This window comes from Bos grunniens, chromosome 2 (genome assembly GCF_055505025.1).
Source record: "Bos grunniens cultivar Pamir isolate PY7600 chromosome 2, Bosgru_T2T1.0, whole genome shotgun sequence".
In the NCBI taxonomy this organism is placed as follows: Eukaryota; Metazoa; Chordata; class Mammalia; order Artiodactyla; family Bovidae; genus Bos; species Bos grunniens.
In genome coordinates this window covers 18,430,220-18,448,586 of record NC_141166.1, presented here as the reverse complement: position 1 = coordinate 18,448,586, position 18,367 = coordinate 18,430,220, and the positions used below count along the sequence as shown (strand labels likewise).

At 44.5% G+C, this 18,367-nt stretch overlaps 1 protein-coding gene across 44 annotated transcripts in view; it reads left to right on the top strand.

Annotated features, from left to right (window-relative positions):
* The first annotated feature begins 8,464 nt into the window (after positions 1–8,464).
* Positions 8,465–18,367, top strand: part of LOC147377707 (nuclear autoantigen Sp-100-like) — a 94,711-nt gene continuing 84,808 nt past the window's right edge. For all 44 annotated transcript variants that reach the window (XR_015140575.1, XR_015140564.1, XR_015140553.1 and 41 more), the window contains exon 1: positions 8,465–8,591. Coding sequence is in view for 40 of the 44 variants with exons in the window: in XM_086336021.1 (XP_086192147.1) it covers positions 8,560–8,591 (32 nt within the window). In the remaining 4 variants the exon portion in view is untranslated. The remainder of the gene's footprint in view (positions 8,592–18,367) is intronic.

The window sequence follows — 18,367 nt, the reverse complement described above, 5'->3', positions numbered from 1 at the left end:
TTGTTGTTTAGTCACTAAGCTGTGTCTGACTCTTTGTGACCCTATGGACTGTAGCCCACCAGGCTCCTCTGTCCATGGGATTTACCAGGCAAGAATACTGGAGTGGGTTGCCATTTCCTTCTCCAGGAGATCTTTGTGGCTCAAAAGTGGATACTTTTGAGATTCTTTTTGGCTCAAAAACCAAGAAGCCCAAATAAATATTAAAAAAAATAAGATCCAGGTATATACTGTCTACAAGAGACTCACTTTAGCTTTAAGGAAAGAGTCCATATCTGTGAGCCATTTGGTCACAAAGGAGTCTGGCTGTGGCCTTACCTGGGGGGAGTGTGCCTGTGTCCCTGGGAGTTATAGGAGAATAGGTGCTCCTGAGGTCCTGGGCCACTTGGTAATGACCCCTGAGCCTGAACTTTCCAATGTGAACCCCTTTATCAAGGAGATCAAACCAGTCAATCCTAAAGGAAATCAGTCCTGAATATTCATTGGAAGGACTGATGCTGAAGCTGAAACTCCAGTATTTTGGCCACCTGATACGAAGAACTGACTCATTGGAAAAGACCTTGATGCTGGGAAAGATCAAAGGCAGGAGGAGAAGGGGACAACAGAGGATGAGACGGTTGGATGGCATCACTGACTCAATGGACATGAGTCTGAGCAAACTCCGGGTGTTGGTGATGGACAGGAAAGTCTGGCGTGCTACAGTCCATGGGTTCGCAAATCGTCAGACACAACTGAGAGACTGAACTGAACTGACTTTTCTTGTTTAAAGTCTATTTTTATGGTATAAATATAGTTTCACCTATTTTCTTTTGGTTACCATTTGCTTGTAATAGCTTTTCCAACCCTTTGCTGTCAGTCAATGTGTTTCCTCTCCTAGTACGGTTCCTGGGGTGGACATTGTGCTCCACTGAGCTGGAGAGAAGGACCTTTCATCTGGAGGGAGTGGGTGGGCATCCTCCAGCTCTCTCTCTATAAACTGAGCGGAGAAATGTCCCTGTGAGTCCTCCCAAGACCCAGATCAGAATCTAGGGACTGAGCTATCTGTGTTTCCTATTATGAGGAACTCTTACTTATATACACATAGGTTAGATGATCTTCCTTTCTTAGTTATATGCACAGGAACTTAGAGCAAGAAGGAGGCAGTGGGAAAGTTGTGGCCCAAAGCCCTTGGAAACAAATGGTGATGTAAATAAGTCCTTAGAGCAAAGCCAGATTGGATAACGATCACTCAATTTCCTCCTTTAATGACAACAAAAGATATTCTTAGTCATCTTGGCAACACCCTGTTTGTGTCATCTGTATAGCTGAGTATTAACTCCAACTGGGATCCTAGAATTATCCATATCCTTCCCCCAGGCATGTTATTTGTTATGTTATTTCGTTTGTTAATACAAGCATACTCTAAGAAGGCAGGTGTTTGTGTTCCCATGAGCATAGAGGTACAGAATGTGCATAGTTCTGGGCTTGCGTATCCTAACACAGGTGTGTTTTCTGTTTGACATACCACACAGCAGCACCCCTTCCTTGGGTGGGCAGGGGGCTGAGGGGGCACTGGAACCACTGACATCGCCAGAAGAAGGCCTGGGCCAGGGAGCGGGCAGGACTGGTCCGCCAGGGAAGAGGACCAAGAGTTCTGCTTTAAATCCCAAGAGTGAGCTGCAACCAACCAGTTTCTTGTGGGTAACAGCTAGAAACTCTGGACAGCTTTCAAAACGCAACCGCCTAAGGTTTCTGGAAAGGGAACAAAAGTAGGCTGGTTTGGAGGAAAATTGAAACTCAGGGGATGCTGCCAGAGCAAAACGGTTCCTGTTTATTGTCAGCTGACTCTGAGAGCAGCCATAGCTTTACATGGGGTGGCCAAAACATTGGTAGGAAGCCCACCTTCTCTCTGGTCAGCAGAACCAGGAAAGAAGCCCAGGGCAACCAGGCTTTCTGGAGAGAGGCGGGGAAGTCACAGGAGAGAGTCACAGAGAAGAACCTCAGATTCTGTGTATAAACCCTCTCCAAGTTTTCAGCATCCCTCCGTGTGTGCATCCCTCTGACGCCTCTGAAGTAAGTGAAGTCACTCAGTTGTGTCCTACTCTTTGAGACCCCATGGACTTTAACCTACAAGGCTCCTCTGTCCATGGAATTTTCCAGGCAAGAGTACTGGAGTGGGTTGCCATTTCCTTCTCCAGGGGATCTTCCCGACCCAGGGATCAAACCTGGGTCTTCCGCATTGCAGGCAGACACTTTACTGTCTGAGCCACCAGGGAAGCCCCTGACCCCTCTGGGTAGGGACAGTTTAACTGATCCTCTTCCCATGGTGAAGCCTCCTTACAATCCACCTCCTATCTTACAACCATTGAACCTTCATGAAGCTGTTCTTTCCAATCACACTGCTTCTGTTCTGTATAGTAGCACTGATTTCCCTGCCATGGATCTTCCCTTTGATAGAAGTATCCACTTAGAAGACAAAAGAAGCAAAGGCTGTCATGTGGAGGGATTTGCAGAAATATTATTAATAGAAGTGGGAAATCTGCACAAGCCTCGCTGTTCATTCAACCGTTTCCTTCTCTGGTCCACCCTAACTCCTTGTGGTGCCCAGCCCTGCTGACATTCTGGAGCTCCCTGGGAGACCCCATACCAAGGTAGATTCCAAGAAACGTTCCTCCCGCTTCCCAAGTGCAGGGCAGACCCTTACAGCCATATCCCCTGGGGGCGGCAAGTCCAGTATGGAACTGCCTGATCCCAGATCTGCCAGGGATGGCAGCCAGTGCCATCAGGGACTCGCTCAGGAGGCATGGAGATCCCACCAGCTATCTCCAGAATATCAGACATGGCAAACCCGTGAAAGGTCCACCCCTTGCTAAGTGATTGGGCTTCTAAGTCAACCATGGCTGAATGAAGCTGTTGTCGTTCAGTCACTAAGTTGTGTCCAGCTCTTTGCGACCCCATGGACTGCAGCATTCCAGGCTTCCCTGTTCTTTACCATCTCCCAGAATTTGCTCAAACTCATGTCCATTGATTCAGTGTTGCCATTCAATGAAGCTAAGACTAAGCTAAGACTTGGGTTCCCCTTCTCCTGGCAGCAGAGAATCATAACGGTGGAGGAAGGTGACGACAACTCCACTAACACCCAGGGTCCAGGGCATGAAGTTGCCTGCCTGAAATGCACAACTTCTTTTCTTCTTTTTAACTTTTTATTTTATACTGGAGTATAGCTGATTCACAATGGTGTGATAGTTTCAGGTGGACGGCAAAGAGACTCAGCCATACATATATGTGTATCCATTCTTCCCCAACTCCCCTCCCATCCAGTCAGCCACGTAGCATTGAGCAGAACTCCTTGTGAAACACAAAACTTCTTTAAAGTGTCATATTGTCTCTTAACAATTCATCCCATGCCATTCATTTTCGCAGCTTGTTTAATAATGTGAATTGCTTTCAACTGCTCACTATGGAGTGAGGTTCACATGTGCAGGAGAGACCTCAGGAAGCTTCTGCCACAGTTGCAGGCCATGAGAACAGAGCCTCAGGTGAGGAGGGGCAGGTTTGAGCAGTTCTCCTCCGGGAGGTGAAGAGGGCATGGTCACCCCGAGGCGCCTGGACAGAATGCAGCTCTCTAGGAAGACAGGGGCTGCAAGGGAATGGGAAGGACAAAGTCTCAGGGCTTCCCTCACCATTTAAGCCAAGACTTCCCTGTCCAGACCATAAATGTGTTTGTGTGCTCATGAACTGTCAAATATCAAACATATCTCAGGACCCAGTCCTTAAGTCAGTTCACCTTTATTTGGAAGGAAATAATGGTGTTTCTACTACTAATTTCAAGGGATTTAGACAGTTACAATTTGAGATGAGATTTTCTGCTTCAGTTTCTCTGCTGGTGTGTTTCAGTCGCTCAGTCGTGTCCAACTCTTTGCGACCCCAATTACTGAAGCATCCCAGTCTTTCCTGTCCTTTACCATCTCCCAGAGTTTGCTCAAACTCATGTCCATTGAGTCGGTGATGCCATCCAACCATCTCATCCTCTGTCGTCCCCTTCTCCTCCTGCCCTCAATCTTTCCTAGCATCAAGGGATTTTCCAGTGAGTCAGTTCTTGGCATCAGGTGACCAAAGGACTGGAGCTTCAGCTTCAGCATCAGTCCTTCTAAGGAATATTCAGAGCTGATTTCCTTTAGGATTGGCTGGTTGATCTCCTTGCAGTCCAAGGGACTCTCAAGAGTCTTCTCCAACACCACAGTTCAAACGCATCAATTCTTCAGCACTCAGCTTTCTTCACAGTCCAACTCTCACATCCACACATGACTACCAGAAAAACCATAGTTTTGACTCTACAGACCTTTGTTGGCAAAGGAATGTCTCTGCTTTTTAATACGCTGTCCAGGTTTGTCATAGTTTTCTTCATAGAGCAAGTGTCTTTTAATTTCAGGGCTGCAGTTTCTCTGAATAGGCAACAAAACTGTTCCAAGGAGATTGTAATACCAGGCAAGACCACTAGGTGGGGAGTGCAGCCAGCTAGAGCCAAGTCAGGAAGGAAAAGGGTACCCAGCCCCAGGGGATGCAGACCCTGCGTGCTGAAATGAGAAAGGTGAAGGCAGTGACAGGCTCCTTCCTTGCTTTGTGTTCACATGGTGTGTCTGGAGCTGGGTGGTCATAGCAGAGAAGTATGAGGTGGGTTCAGTGGGTTGCAGAGAGTGTAGCGCTGCTCACATGTAACCAGGGTACAGGGGAAAGCGGTCTTTGTTGAGCTGTTGATGCCACATCAACTACCTCCCTGGAGCTCAGGCCCAGGACTCCAGCTGAAGGGCTGTGGGTGATGTTGCCAACTGCAACTGTGGACAGGACCGCGCCCTGGGCCAGCCTCTTCCTTGCTAGGAATGCACAAGGACTGTGGGTTTCCTCGGGGGTGTTTCTCACAGATGGCCCCCAGACCTTTTGAAAGAGGCCCAGATGGATTTCCAGTGGTGCCCAGTGGTCCCCTTCTCTTCCTCACTCCCCACCACCCTCAGCCTTAAGTCTTTTCTTCTGCTTAGATGCCTCTGCCCATCCCACTTTCCAAGGATTCGCTGTCTTCCCTGTAGAAAGGATCACATCTCCAGCCCAACAGTTCCTCTGGCTTCTGAAAAACTTTGCAGCCTCACAAGTCCACAGCTCCACCCCTTAGCATAGTCACTGAGAGAAGGGGGCTGCACCTCACCCCAGTTTCTAAAAACTGAAATAACGCCACCAAATGGCCACGGAGCCCTCTCAGGGATAACTGTGTCATGACCACAACTGCAAGGGGGCATCGCTCCTGGCTTCTCCACTCATCGAGGGCACACATGAACAGAAACCCAAGGAGGGAGACATATACCCACGTGCTGGACCCAGTTTAAGATGAGAGTAGAGACCCCAAAAGGGCATCCCTTTTTCTCACCTGAGTTCCAAACCTGCAGACAGGCAAAAAAGTGAGGAATTCAAAATACCGTCTTTCTTTATGATAAAAGCTGGACTGGGCTTAGAGTTGTGGTGTGTGTGTGTGTGTGTGTGTGTGTTCAGTTCAGTTCAGTCGCTCAGTCGTGTGTAAGCTCAGTCGTATCCAATTGACCCCAAAGACCCCATGTACTGTAGCCTGCCAGGCTCCTCTCTCCATGGAATTCTCAGGCAAGAATACTGGAGTGGGTTGCCATTTCCTTCTCCAGGGGATCTTCCTGATCCAGGGATCGAATATGCATCTCCTATGTCTCTTGCATTGGCAGGCAGATTCTTTACCACTGAGATACCTGAGAAGCCCAGTCCTGTGGCTTAGTGTGTGGCAGAAAAAGAGATCCCTGAACTGAACCTCAGAATCGGGCTCATCCATACAACATCACACAGCTCCAAGCACTCACACCCCACCCCCACCTCACTCCTCCAGCCCCTGGCCAAGTGCACTTGAGCTTGGAGGGGCTGACAGAGCCCTGGCCTCTGCAGGCAGGATGAGCCTAGGGAGACCCAGCAAGGAGCAGACTCACCCCTTCCACCCACTCCCAACCAGAGTCTCCCAGGAGTGGGGAGGAGCAGAGAGTCCAGGCGAGCCCTGCTGACTGAGGGGCTGCCCTGGAAGGGGACCCTGGAGCCAGCCTGAGTGTAGCCATGGGTCCCAGGCGCCCACCCCTCTTCACTTCAGCTCTCATGGAGGAGCTGGGGGTCTTGATCCTCTGGCCCCAGGGACCACGGTGGCTGCTGATTCCTCCTGTGCTGCAGGTTCAAATCCCAGATCCCACTGTCTCGTCTCAGGGACAGGCCTCGGGTCCCCACTGGGCTCTCCCAGTGTGGAGACCACCCCCACTACTCAAGTCTGAACGGAAGCTGCTCCTGGTGAAGCTTGCGAAGCTTGTTGCCCTGGCAGATCCTGTGCCCCGTGGTCGCTCCTCAACAACGGCCTCTCCTGCTCTGTGGGCTTCCAGATCTGATAACTGGGCTCCTCCTGTGATAGCAGAAAGGCTCCCGCTTCAGTGCTCCTCACAGCCACAGAACATGCCCCAGGCGTCTCCTTATTTCCTTCAATCACTCCAGTAGAGTCTGTAGGAGTTCAACATCCTTCTTTTTTTTTTTTTTTAAATTGAAGTTATAGGTGATGTTGTGCTAATTTCTACCTTACAGCAAAGTGATACAATTGTACACGTATATCAAAGTGTGTTAGTCACTCAGATGTATCCGACTCTGTGTGACCCCATGGACTGTAGCCGACCAGGCTGCTCTGTCCATGGGATTCTCCAGGCAAGAATAATGGAGTGGGTTGTTATTGCCTTCTCCAAGGGATCCTCCCAACCCAGGGATCGAACCCAGGTCCCTACATTGCAGGCGGATTCTTTACCACCAGAGCCATTAGGGACGCCTGTTTATATATACATTCTCATATGTATATATTCTTTTCCATTATGGTTTGTCATAGAACCAACCAGCATCTTAAGTTGGTCCTTTCCTTTCCCAAACCTGAGTGAGTCTGATGTTATTTCCTGGACCAAAGAAACTGCTTTCTCCACAGAGGACTTGGGGAGGCTTCAGACCCCCACTGCTCTCATGGGTGTGGTGCGGGCCCAGCTTTCTCTGGCCCACAGGAAGGTCTCCTCCAGGGGCCAGGAGCAGCCCCAGCTCGGGAGTGTCTGTCCTGTGGATGGTCCAACCTCAGCTAAGCGGCTTCTGACTCCAGGTTCTCATCTTGGTGGCCCAAAGCGAGCCCACAGAAAAGCTGGCATGTTTATGTCAACATGCAGCACAGCGATGACCCGGCCATCAGCTGCCCAGGGACAGAGAGGAGAGAGAGGGGACCCTAGACAAGGCAGGTGTGGTCTGTGCCAGCCTTGTGTGGACACTGTGCCCCACGGAGTCAGGAGCGGAGGACAGTCCTGCCCAAACGAGGCTCAGCTCAGTGGTCCTGCAACCTGCTAGACTGAGGGGGACGAGAGAGGGGTCCACATGTGTGCAGGACCTGGTACCACTGAGACCCAGCCCACTGGTAAAGAAGTCCTCATTGGAGTCCTGGGGTCTGTGCTGACCACAGTGAAAAGAAAGAAGTGAGCAAAGAGTAGAAACCCTCCTCTTATCTTCACACATGATTTGGTTTCATGCTGACTCACGATCTGGTCACTTCTGATCCTTTGTGGAAGGATGACAGAATCTGCGTGAAAAATCTATGGACAGACACAACTCCAGGGCCAAGGGTCACCCCCTCAGCTGGGGTTACCTGCTCATTCATTTCTACATGATCTGGGTTCTAACCTCCACTTCCTTCTGGAGAGAAGCCTCTTGCCTCTGCATTCCCATGACAGTGTCCCAGGTTTCTGTCACCCCTGGCTACGCCGGTGAAGCAATCCTGTAGTCAGGGCACCTTAGACCCTTGCACTTAAGATGTCAACCCTCATCACCAACTGGGCTCCACTCTCTGGCCCCAGGGCCTTGGAGTTCTTCTCCTACCCCTGGCTGATTTCCAGGAACGCTAAAAATGTTCTCCCCACTTTATAAAGCCGAGCATTTGGGCTCACTCCTGCTGGGTGTCCAAATGCTGGGACCTGACTCGGTTGGTCCAGGCTCTCCCACAGGCTGGAGAGAGGATCTGAAGTCTCTGTCTTTCCCTCTTCCCCTGACAACCATCTCAGCAAAGGGGAAGGGGCACACCTGAGTTTGCCCTTGACCCCATACTAAACTCTGAGCCGCCCTGAGAAGGCAGAAGCCTGCAGACAGTTGGGGTCACACAGATATCATTGCTGTCTTTGCACATTCAGGTGGACCCCTGGGGGCTGACCCTGCCCCTCCCTCTGCCCTCCGGCCCCGCGTGTCACTCCTTGTCTTGCATCCCTGGGACCAAGTGTCTTGATGGCTGGAAACACCAGGGAGCTGCGGGTGGAGGGAGGGAGCCGGTGTCTGCCAAGCACAGCTCACTGGCAAGTACTTTCACTTCTCTTTTCCCCTCCATGGGCGGAGCCGCCAGCCCTGGATGAGACCCAGAGCTGACTTCCTGCTCGGGGCTCAGGGCTCTGGTGGCCTCTCCGGACCCAGGCTGGGGAGACTGGAAGAATCGGAGGCCAAGCTCAGGCCCAGGCCAGGCTGGGCGGGAAAATGGCTGGAGAGGGCAGCGAGCTCAGCACCAGGTCAGTCTTTCTCCCACTTCCTTCCGCCTTTCCCCGTGGCCACGCTGCTGTTCAGTGCTGTCTTTGGACTCTGCACTGAACCTTTGCTTTCCACCTGGTGTAGGGGAACCTTCACCTGCCGTATAAGGGTGGACAGGAATGTGTGACGAGATGGGATTTCAAACTGCAGCAGGGCGCCTGCTGGTTGAGTCCTGCTGCCACAACACACATGACTGCTTGTTTTGCAACTACTGCTCCCCTGGCCCGTCTGCCTGAAGGCACCTTTGTCCTGTATGACGCTTCATTTCCTCGTGACCCCAGATCAGTCTCTTTTCCCTCTTGCCAGTTCTACCTTTGCATAGATCATTTTGAAGAAGGTAGTTTAGAAAACATGAAATTCAGGGTAAACCCCTGACTTATTTTGAAACCCGGTAGTGTGGGCTCACATCTGTCCTGTGGATGACACCTCTGTCAGCTCCGGAACTAATCTCATTTCTCACTGGGGGTCCTGGGCTCCTCTTCCAGCCATCCTGAGCAAAGAAACAAAAGGAAGAGAAATGCCCCGAACTGCCCAGGGCTAGCGCAGGCTGAATAATTTTACGTTTGGTTTCATTTTCTGTTCTGGAACAGGTTACATCTCAACAAGGAAAAAAAGTAGTGTTTCTATCTTTCTCTAGTAATGGGTCAGAAATAACATTACTTAATAGTTTAAATTTTTTATTTTTTTAATACAAAAGAAATACATAAGCAGTCTGGCTCATAAAATCTCAGACAATACGGAAGTAGAGACAGGGAAGAAGTCCTGTTCACCACTCACCCCCTCGGAGCTTCCAATCCCGATCCTGTTAGAGTTGTAGGCGTAACCCTCCAGATTTGTTTCTATGCATTTATGCATATAACTTATTTTCCTAAATACATAATGTGAGCCCTGTTTTTTAAAACATGGAATTATATTGTAAATACCATTTTGCATTTTCACTTAGTTTAATAATGAAAATCATAGAGATCTTCTTAATAATCATAGGCTTGCCTTATTCCTTTTAACAGCCATACATAATACTGTTCTGTGGAATGGACACACCATAGTTTTATGTTGTTGTTGTTTGTTTATTTCTTTAACTGAAGCATAATAGTTTTACAATATTGTGTTAGTTTCAAGTGTACAGCAAAATAATTCAGTTGTACATATATGCGTATATATGGATATACACATATTCTTTTTCGTTCTTTTTCCATATATGTTATTACAGAATACTGAGTAAAGTTCTCTCTGCTACAAGTAGGTCTTTGTTATTTGTCTGTTTTATATAGTAGTGTGTATGTGTTACTCCAAAATTCCTAATTTATGCCCCCCTCCACGTGTCCCTTTTGGAAACTATAAGTTTGTTTTCTATGTCTGTGAGGCAGTTTCTGTTTTGTAAATAAGTTTATTTGTATCAGTTTTTTAGATGCCACATATAAATGATATATGATATTTGTCTTTCTCTGACTTACTTCATTTAATACGATAATCTCTAGGTTCATCCACGCTGCTGCAAATGGCATTGCATTTTTTTCTGACTGAGTAATATTCTGTTGTATGTATATACCACATCTTCTTTATCCGTTCTTCTGTTGATAGATATTTAGGTTGTCTCCATGTTCTGGCTACTGTAAATAATTCTGCAGTGAATATTGGGTTGCATGTATGTCTGTGAAGTATGGTTTTCTCTGTACACATGCTCAAGAGTGGGATTGCTGGATCATATGGTAGTTCTGTTTTTAGTTTTTGCCGTCTATGGGTTCACAGAGTCGGACACGACTGAAGCGACTTAGCAGCAGCAGCAGCATACTGTTCTTCATAGTGGCTGCCCCAATTTACATTCCCATCAGTAGTGTAGGATTCCCTTCTCTCCACACCCTCTTCAGCATTTATTTGTAGACTTTTTGATGATGGCCATTCTGACTTACACCATAGTTTTTAAACCACTCCACCACTCTACTGACAGACCTTCAGGTAATTTTCAATTGCTCGCTTTTGCCAACAAGCTATGATAACAAAGATAATTTATTTCTTTATATTTTTTGCACATATACAAGTGTTTGTGTTGTGTCAATAACCAAAAAAGTTATAGTGCTGAGGCAAAGGGTGCTCATATTTAATTGTTTATAGATTCTGCCAAACTGCTTAAGTAGCTGAACCAATATATCTTCCTACCAAAAGTTAGGCTTCCCTGGTGGCTCAGTGGTAAAGAATCCATCTGCTAATGCAGGATATGCAGGTTCAATCCTTGGGTCAGGAAGATCCCCTGGAGGAAGGAAATGGCAACCCACTCTAGTATTTTTGCCTGGAAAATCCCATGAACAGAGACGCCTTCAGGGTTACAGTCCATGGGGTAGAAAAAGAGTCAGACACGACTTAGCGACTAAAAAAACCCAAAATTAGACAAGCCATCTCCCCACACCCAAACTTTGCAAATGTGGTGGATAAAGAGTGGCATTTTGTTAACTTCATTTCAGTTTAGTCACTCAGTCCTGCCCAACTCTTTGCAACCCCATTACTGCAGCACACCAGGCATCCCTGTCCATCACCAGCTCCTGGAGCTTACTCAAACTCACGTCCATTGAGTCGGTGATGCCATCCAACCATCTTATCCTTTGGTGTCCCCTTCTCCTGCCTTCAATCTTTCCCAGACTCAGGGTCTTTTCAAAGGAGTCTGTTGTTTGCATCAGGTGGCCAAAGTATTGGAGTTTCCACCTCAGCATCAAGTCCTTCCAGTGAATATTCAGGACTGATTTCCTTTAGGATTGACTGGTTGGATATCCTTGCAGTCCAAGCTACTCTCAAGGGTCTTCTCCAACACCACAGTTCAAAAGCATCAATTCTTCGGCACTCAACTTTCTTTATAGTCTAACTCTCAGATCCATACATGACTACTGCAAAAACCATAGCCTTGACTAGACGGACCTTTGTTGGCAAAGTAATGTCTGCTTTTTAATATGCTGTCTAGGCTGGTCATAGCTTTTCTTCCAAGAAGCAAGCATCTTTTATTTATTTATATTTTTTTTATATTAGAGTTGGTTATGACTTTTTAATTTTTAAACTTTACATAGTTGTATTAGTTTTGCCAAATATCAAAATGAATCCACCACAGGTATACATGTGTTCCCCATCCTGAACCCTCCACCCTCCTCCCTCCCCATACCATCCCTCTGGGTCGTCCCAGTGCACTAGCCCCAAGCATCCAGTATCGTGCATCGAACCTGGACTGGCATCTCATTTCATACATGATATTTTACATGTTTCAATGCCATTCTCTCAAATCTTCCCACCCTCTCCCTCTCCCACAGAGTCCATAAGACTGTTCTATACATCACTGTCTCTTTTGCTGTCTCGTACACAGGGTTATTGTTACCATCTTTCTAAATTCCATATATATGCGTTAGTATACTGTATTGGTATTTTTCCTTCTGGCTTACTTCACTCTGTATAATAGGCTCCAGTTTCATCCACCTCATTAGAACTGATTCAAATGTATTCTTTTAATTTCATGTCAGCAGTCACCACCTGCAGTGATTTTGGAGCCCCCCAAAATAAAGTCTCTCACTGTTTCCATTGTTTCCCAATCTATTTGCCATGAAGTCATGGAGCTGGATGCCATGATCTTAGTTTTCTGAATGTTGAGTTTTAAACCAACTTTTTCACTCTCTTCTTAAACTTTCATCAAGAGGCTCTTTAGTTCCTCTTCGCTTTCTGCCATAACGGTGGTGTCATCTGCGTATATGTCATTATTGATATTTCTCCCAGCAATCTTGATTCCAGCTTGTGCTTCATCCAGCCTGGCATTTTGCATAATGATGTACTCTGCATATAAGTTAAATAGGCAGGATGACAATATACAGCCTTGATGTACTCCTTTCCCGACTTGGAACAAGTCTGTTGTTTCATTTCCAGTTCTAACTGTTGCTTCTTGACCTGCATACAGATTTCTTAGGAGGTAGGTATGGTGGTCTAGTATTCCCATCTCTTTAAGAATTTTCCATGGTTTGTTGTGATCCACACAGTCAAAGGCTTTGGCGTAGTCAGTAAAGAAGAAGCAGATATTTTTCTGGAACTCTCTTGCTTTTTTGATGATCCAACGGATGTTGGCAATTTGATCTCTGGTTCCTCTGCCTATTCCAAACCCAGCTTGAACGTCTGGAAGTTCACAATTCATGTATTGTTGAATCCTGTCTTGGAGTAATTTAAGCATTATTTTACTAGCACGTGAGATGAGTGCAATTGTGCATTAGTTTGAGCATTCTTTGGCATTGCCTTTCTTTGATTGGAAAGAAAACTGAACTTTTCCAGTCCTGTGGCCACTGCTGAGTTTTCCAAATTTGCTGTCATATTGAGTGCAGCACTTTCACAGCCTCATCTTTTAGGATTTGAAATAGCTCAACTGGAATGCCATCACCTCCACTAGCTTTGTTTGTAGTGATGCTTTCTAAGGCCCACTTGACTTCGCATTCCAGGATGTCTGGCTCTAGGTGAGTGATCACACCATTGTGGTTATCTGGGTCATAAGATCTTTTTTGTATATTCTTCTGTGTATTTTTGCCACCTCTTCTTAATATCTTCTGCTTCCATTAGGTCCATACCATTTCTGTCCTTTATTGTGCCCGTTTTTGCATGAAATGTTCCCTTGGTATCTCTAATTTTCTTGAAGAGAACTATTGTCTTTCCCATTCTATTGTTTTCCTCTATTTCTTTGCATTGATTGCTGAGGAAGGCTTTCTTATCTCTTCTTGCTGTTCTTTGGAACTCTGTATTCAAATGGGTATATCTCCTTTTCTCCTTTGCCTTTAGCTTCTCTTCTTTTCATAGCTATTTGTGAGGCTTCCTGAGACAATCATTTTGCCTTTCCTTTTCTTGGGAATAGTCTTGTTCACTGCCTCCTGTAGAATGTCATGAACCTCCCTCCATAGTTCTTCAGGCATTCTGTCTATCAGATCTAATCCCTTGAATCTGTTTGTCACTTCCACTGTATAATCATAAGGGAACTGATTTAGGTCATACCTGAATGGTCTAGTGGTTTTCCCTACTTTCTTAAATTTAAGTCTGAATTTGGCAATGAGGAGTTCATGATCTGAGCCACAGTCGGCTCCCAGTCTTGTTTTTGCTGACTGTATGGAGCTTCTCCATCTTTGGCTACAAAGAATATAATCAATCTGATTTTGGTATTGACCATCTGGTGATGTCCATGTGTAAAGTCTTCTCTCGTGTTGTTGGAAGAGGGTGTTTGCTATGACCAGTGTGTTCTCTTGGCAAACTCTGTTAGTCTTTGCCCTGCTTCATTTTGTACTCCAAGACCAAATTTGCCTGTTACTCCAGGTATCTCTATCTCTTATTAACTTGATTCTCCTAATGACACGAAAGATTGAAAATTTTTTGTGTTTTCTATGAATTACTGGTAATTTTTTGCCAATGTGAGTTCAGGTGATCGTTCTTTATTTAACAATAAGAATTCGCTAAATATTCTGAAAGTTATGATTATACATTTCTTGCCTTTTAACTTTGCTCATGGGGACTTTTTTTTAATATAAATTTATTTATTTTAATTGGAGGCTAATTACTTTACAATATTGTATTGGTTTTGCCATACATCAACATGAATCCACCACAGGTGTACACGTGTTCCCCATCCTGAACCCCCCTTCCACGTCCCTCCCCATACCATCTCTAGGGGTCATCCCAGTGCACCAGCCCCGAGCATCCGGTATCGTGCATCGAGCCTGGACTAGCGATTCGTTTCACATTTGATATTATACATGTTTCAATGCCATTCTCCCAAATCATCCCACCTTCGCCCTCTCCCACAGAGTCCAAGAGACTGTTCTATACATCTGTGTCTCTTTTGCTGTCTCGCATACAGGGTTATTGTTACCATCTTTCTAAATTCCATACATATGCGTTAGTACACTATATTGGTGTTTTTCTTTCTGGCTTACTTCACTCTGTATAATAGGCTCCAATTTCATCCACCTCATTAGAACTGATTCAAATGTATTCTTTTTAATGGCTGAGTAATACTCCATTGTGTATATGTACCACTGCTTTCTTATCCATTCATCTGCTGATGGACATCTAGGTTGCTTCCATGTCCTGGCTATTATAAACAGTGCTGCGATGAACATTGGGGTACACGTGTCTCTTTCCCTTCTGGTTTCCTCAGTGTGTATGCCCAGCAGTGGGATTGCTGGGTCATAAGGCAGTTCTATTTCCAGTTTTTTAAGGAATCTCCACACTGTTCTCCATAGTGGCTGTACTAGTTTGCATTCCCACCAACAGTGTAAGAGGGTTCCCTTTTCTCCACACCCTCTCCAGCATTTATTGCTTGTAGACTTTTGGATCGCAGCCATTCTGACTGGCGTGACATGGTACCTCATTGTGGTTTTGATCTGCATTTCTCTGATAATGAGTGGTGTTGAGCATCTTTTCGTGTGTTTGTTAGCCATCTGTGTGTCTTCTTTGGAGAAATGTCTGTTTAGGTCGTTGGCCCATTTTTTGATTGGGTCGTTTATTTTTCTGGAATTGAGCTGTAGGAATTGCTTGTATAGTTTTTAGATTAGTTCTTTGTCAGTTGCTTCATTTGCTATTATTTTCTCCCACTCTGAAGGCTGTCTTTTCACCTTGCTTATAGTTTCCTTTGTTGTGCAGAAGCTTTTAATTTTAATTAGGTCCCATTTGTTTATTTTTGCTTTTATTTCCAATATTCTGGGAGGGTCATAGAGGATCCTGCTGTGATTTATGATGGAGAGTGTTTTGCCTATGTTCTCCTCTAGGAGTTTTATAGTTTCTGGTCTTGTGTTTAGATCTTTAATCCATTTTGAGTTTATTTTTGTGTATGGTGTTAGAAAATGTTCTAGTTTCAATCTTTTACAAGTGGTTGACCAGTTTTCCCAACACCACTTGTTAAAGAGATTGTCTTTTCTCCATTGCATATTCTTGCCTCCTTTGTCAAAGATAAGGTGTCCATAGGTGCATGGATTTATCTCTGGGCTTTCTATTTTGTTCCATGGATCTGTATTTCTGTCTTTGTGCCAGTACCATACTGTCTTGATGACTGTGGCTTTGTAGTAAAGCTTGAAGTCAGGCAGGTTGATTCCTCCAGTTACATTCTTCTTTCTCAAGATTGCTTTGGCTATTTGAGCTTTTTTGTATTTCCATACAAATTGTGAAATTATTTGTTCTAGCTCTGTGAAAAATACTGTTGGTAGCTTGATAGGGATTGCATTGAATCGATAGACTTTTTTCTTATTAAAGCTTAAACTTCAAGTATAGACTTCTTATTCTATTGATTTTATAAAATAGATTCACCCTTGTTATTTGGAATAAATAAAGCCATTCAGAAAGTTCCTGATGAATTCCATATGCACTATCTTTAGCCATAGCCCTTGTGTTCTTAATGTGATAAATTCAATTCTACCTTTATGGTAAGGTTCTCTTCTGGTATATCCAAAATTATTTTCTTTTTCAATTTTTGGATAAAACTATTCTTTCATTGTAGCAGTTTTAGCCTTCGTAGTGTTTATCTGTCTTTCAACTTTTATATCTTTAGCATTTTGCTTTCTGCTCATACTGGTTATCTCAAACTTTTCTTCATGAGAATTATTTAATATTTAGTGGTTTCTGGTTTCTTGTTTTTTTTTTTTTTTTTTTAAGTTGACTGTGTTTATTTGGGGGATCTTAATTTGTTTCTACAGCTCTCCTCACTTGAAACATTTTATTGTTTTATCACCTCATCTCGTGCTCTTGCTTTATTGTTTAGGTCTTTGTGTGATGTTCAGGGCTTTGAGGATGTTTTCTTCATCGTCTGGGTTATCTTTCCAGATTGATTCTGTTTGCAGTTTGGTTTCACGCGTTGTTTAACTTTCTTGTCCATGTGCCTGCCATGGATTTACAGCCCATTTCACTCCGACTTGACGTGGACAGCTCGCTCGTCACCCACAGTCTCAAGTTGAGTAAATGTTTTTTGTTTTTTTACCCATATTTTCTTTAGATATCTGAGAACAAATTACTTTCTGTCTGATAAAGTGTCTACTTTAATTCTTGTCAATTTCAGTCTGAGAATCCTTTGATCGGTTGAACCATCCCTTTCCCCACTAATCTGCTGTGCTCCACTTCTCACTAGCCAGGTGGCCATATATGCAGGGTGTTGCTTATGTGCTCTCTCTTCTCTGCCATTGACCTATGGCAGGCTTTCCTTATATGTCTCCATACTGTCATAGTAACAAAAGCTTCACATGAACTCTTGAAAATGGTAGAGTATATCTTCCCATGTTCATTTCTTTTTCCAAAGTGTTTTGGTTTTAGCATCTCCAAATCAGCTTGTCAAAATCTTGCTGAGGTTTTGTTTAGGATTGTTTTGAATATGTAGGTCAATATTGTCTTCTATGTCATTACATGGCATTTGTATGTTATTAATTTAAAAATATTTTCTAATACAATTTTCTTCCCAGAAGTCTTACACTTCTTCTGCTAGATTTATTCATAGATACGTGACATCTTTCTGCAATAATATCTGTGTAATTTCAAAATCAACTTTCTAACTGCTTGTTACTAAGATATAAAAATAAATGGAAACTTTGCCAAAAATTTCTAATTCTAATAACTTGTATGGAGATACATACTTTTGTATGGATGTAAACTTATAAAACATACACACAATGATGGTTTTGTTACTTCTAATCTAATCCTTATTCTTCCTACTTCTTTTTCTAGCCTTACTGTGTGGGCTAGGACTTTGGATATGGTGAATACAAGTAGTAGCAGTAATCATCTCTGTTTTGATTCTAGTCCCAAAGGGAAGGCCTTTATCATTGTACAATTATGAATGATGTTTGATGTAGGTTTTCTTTTTTAATAAAAACGCTTACACAGGTTAAAGAAGTTTTATACTTGACATCTGACACTTTCCATATATGAAGTGTTTGTGGCCCTGTTTTCTCTTGTTTCTGCCAGTTCTCACTCACAAATTTCAGTTTTTAAGTAAACTTCTTATTTTAGAATAACTCTATATTTACAAAAAAGTTACAAAGGTAGTACAGAAGTTTCTAAACACTGCACACCCAGTTTCATATCCTGTGATGTTCCCCTCTCATATTACTGTGGTACACCTATCAAAACTAAAAACCCCACACTGATAGGTTATTCAGTTCAGTTCAGTTCAGTTGCTCAGTTGTGTCTGACTCTTTGCGACCCCATGAATCACAGCACGCCAGGCCTCCCTGTTCATCACCAACTCCCAGAGTTCACTCAGACTCACGTCCATGGAGTCAGTGATGCCATCCATCCATCTCATCCTCTGTCGTCCCCTTTTCCTCCTGCCCCCAATCCCTCCCAGCATCAGGGTCTTTTCCAATGAGTCAACTCTTCGCATGAGGTGGCCAAAGTGTTGAAGTTTCAGCTTCAACATCAGTCCTTCCAATGAACACCTAGGATTGATCTCCTTTAGGATGTACTGGTTGGATCTCCTTGCAGTCCAAGGGACTCTCAAGAGTCTTCTCCAACACCACAGTTCAAAAGCATCAATTCTTCGGTGCTCAGCTTTCTTCACAATCCATAGCTTTGACTAGACGGACCTTTGTGCAAAGTAGTCTCTGCTTTTCAATATGCTATCTAGTTGGTCATAACTTTCCTTCCAAGGAGTAAGCATCTTTTAATTTCATGGCTGCAGTCACCATCTGCAGTGATTTTGGAGCCCAAAAAAATACAGTCTGCCACTGTTTCCACTGTTTCCCCATGTATTTCCCATGAAGTGATGGGACCAGATGCC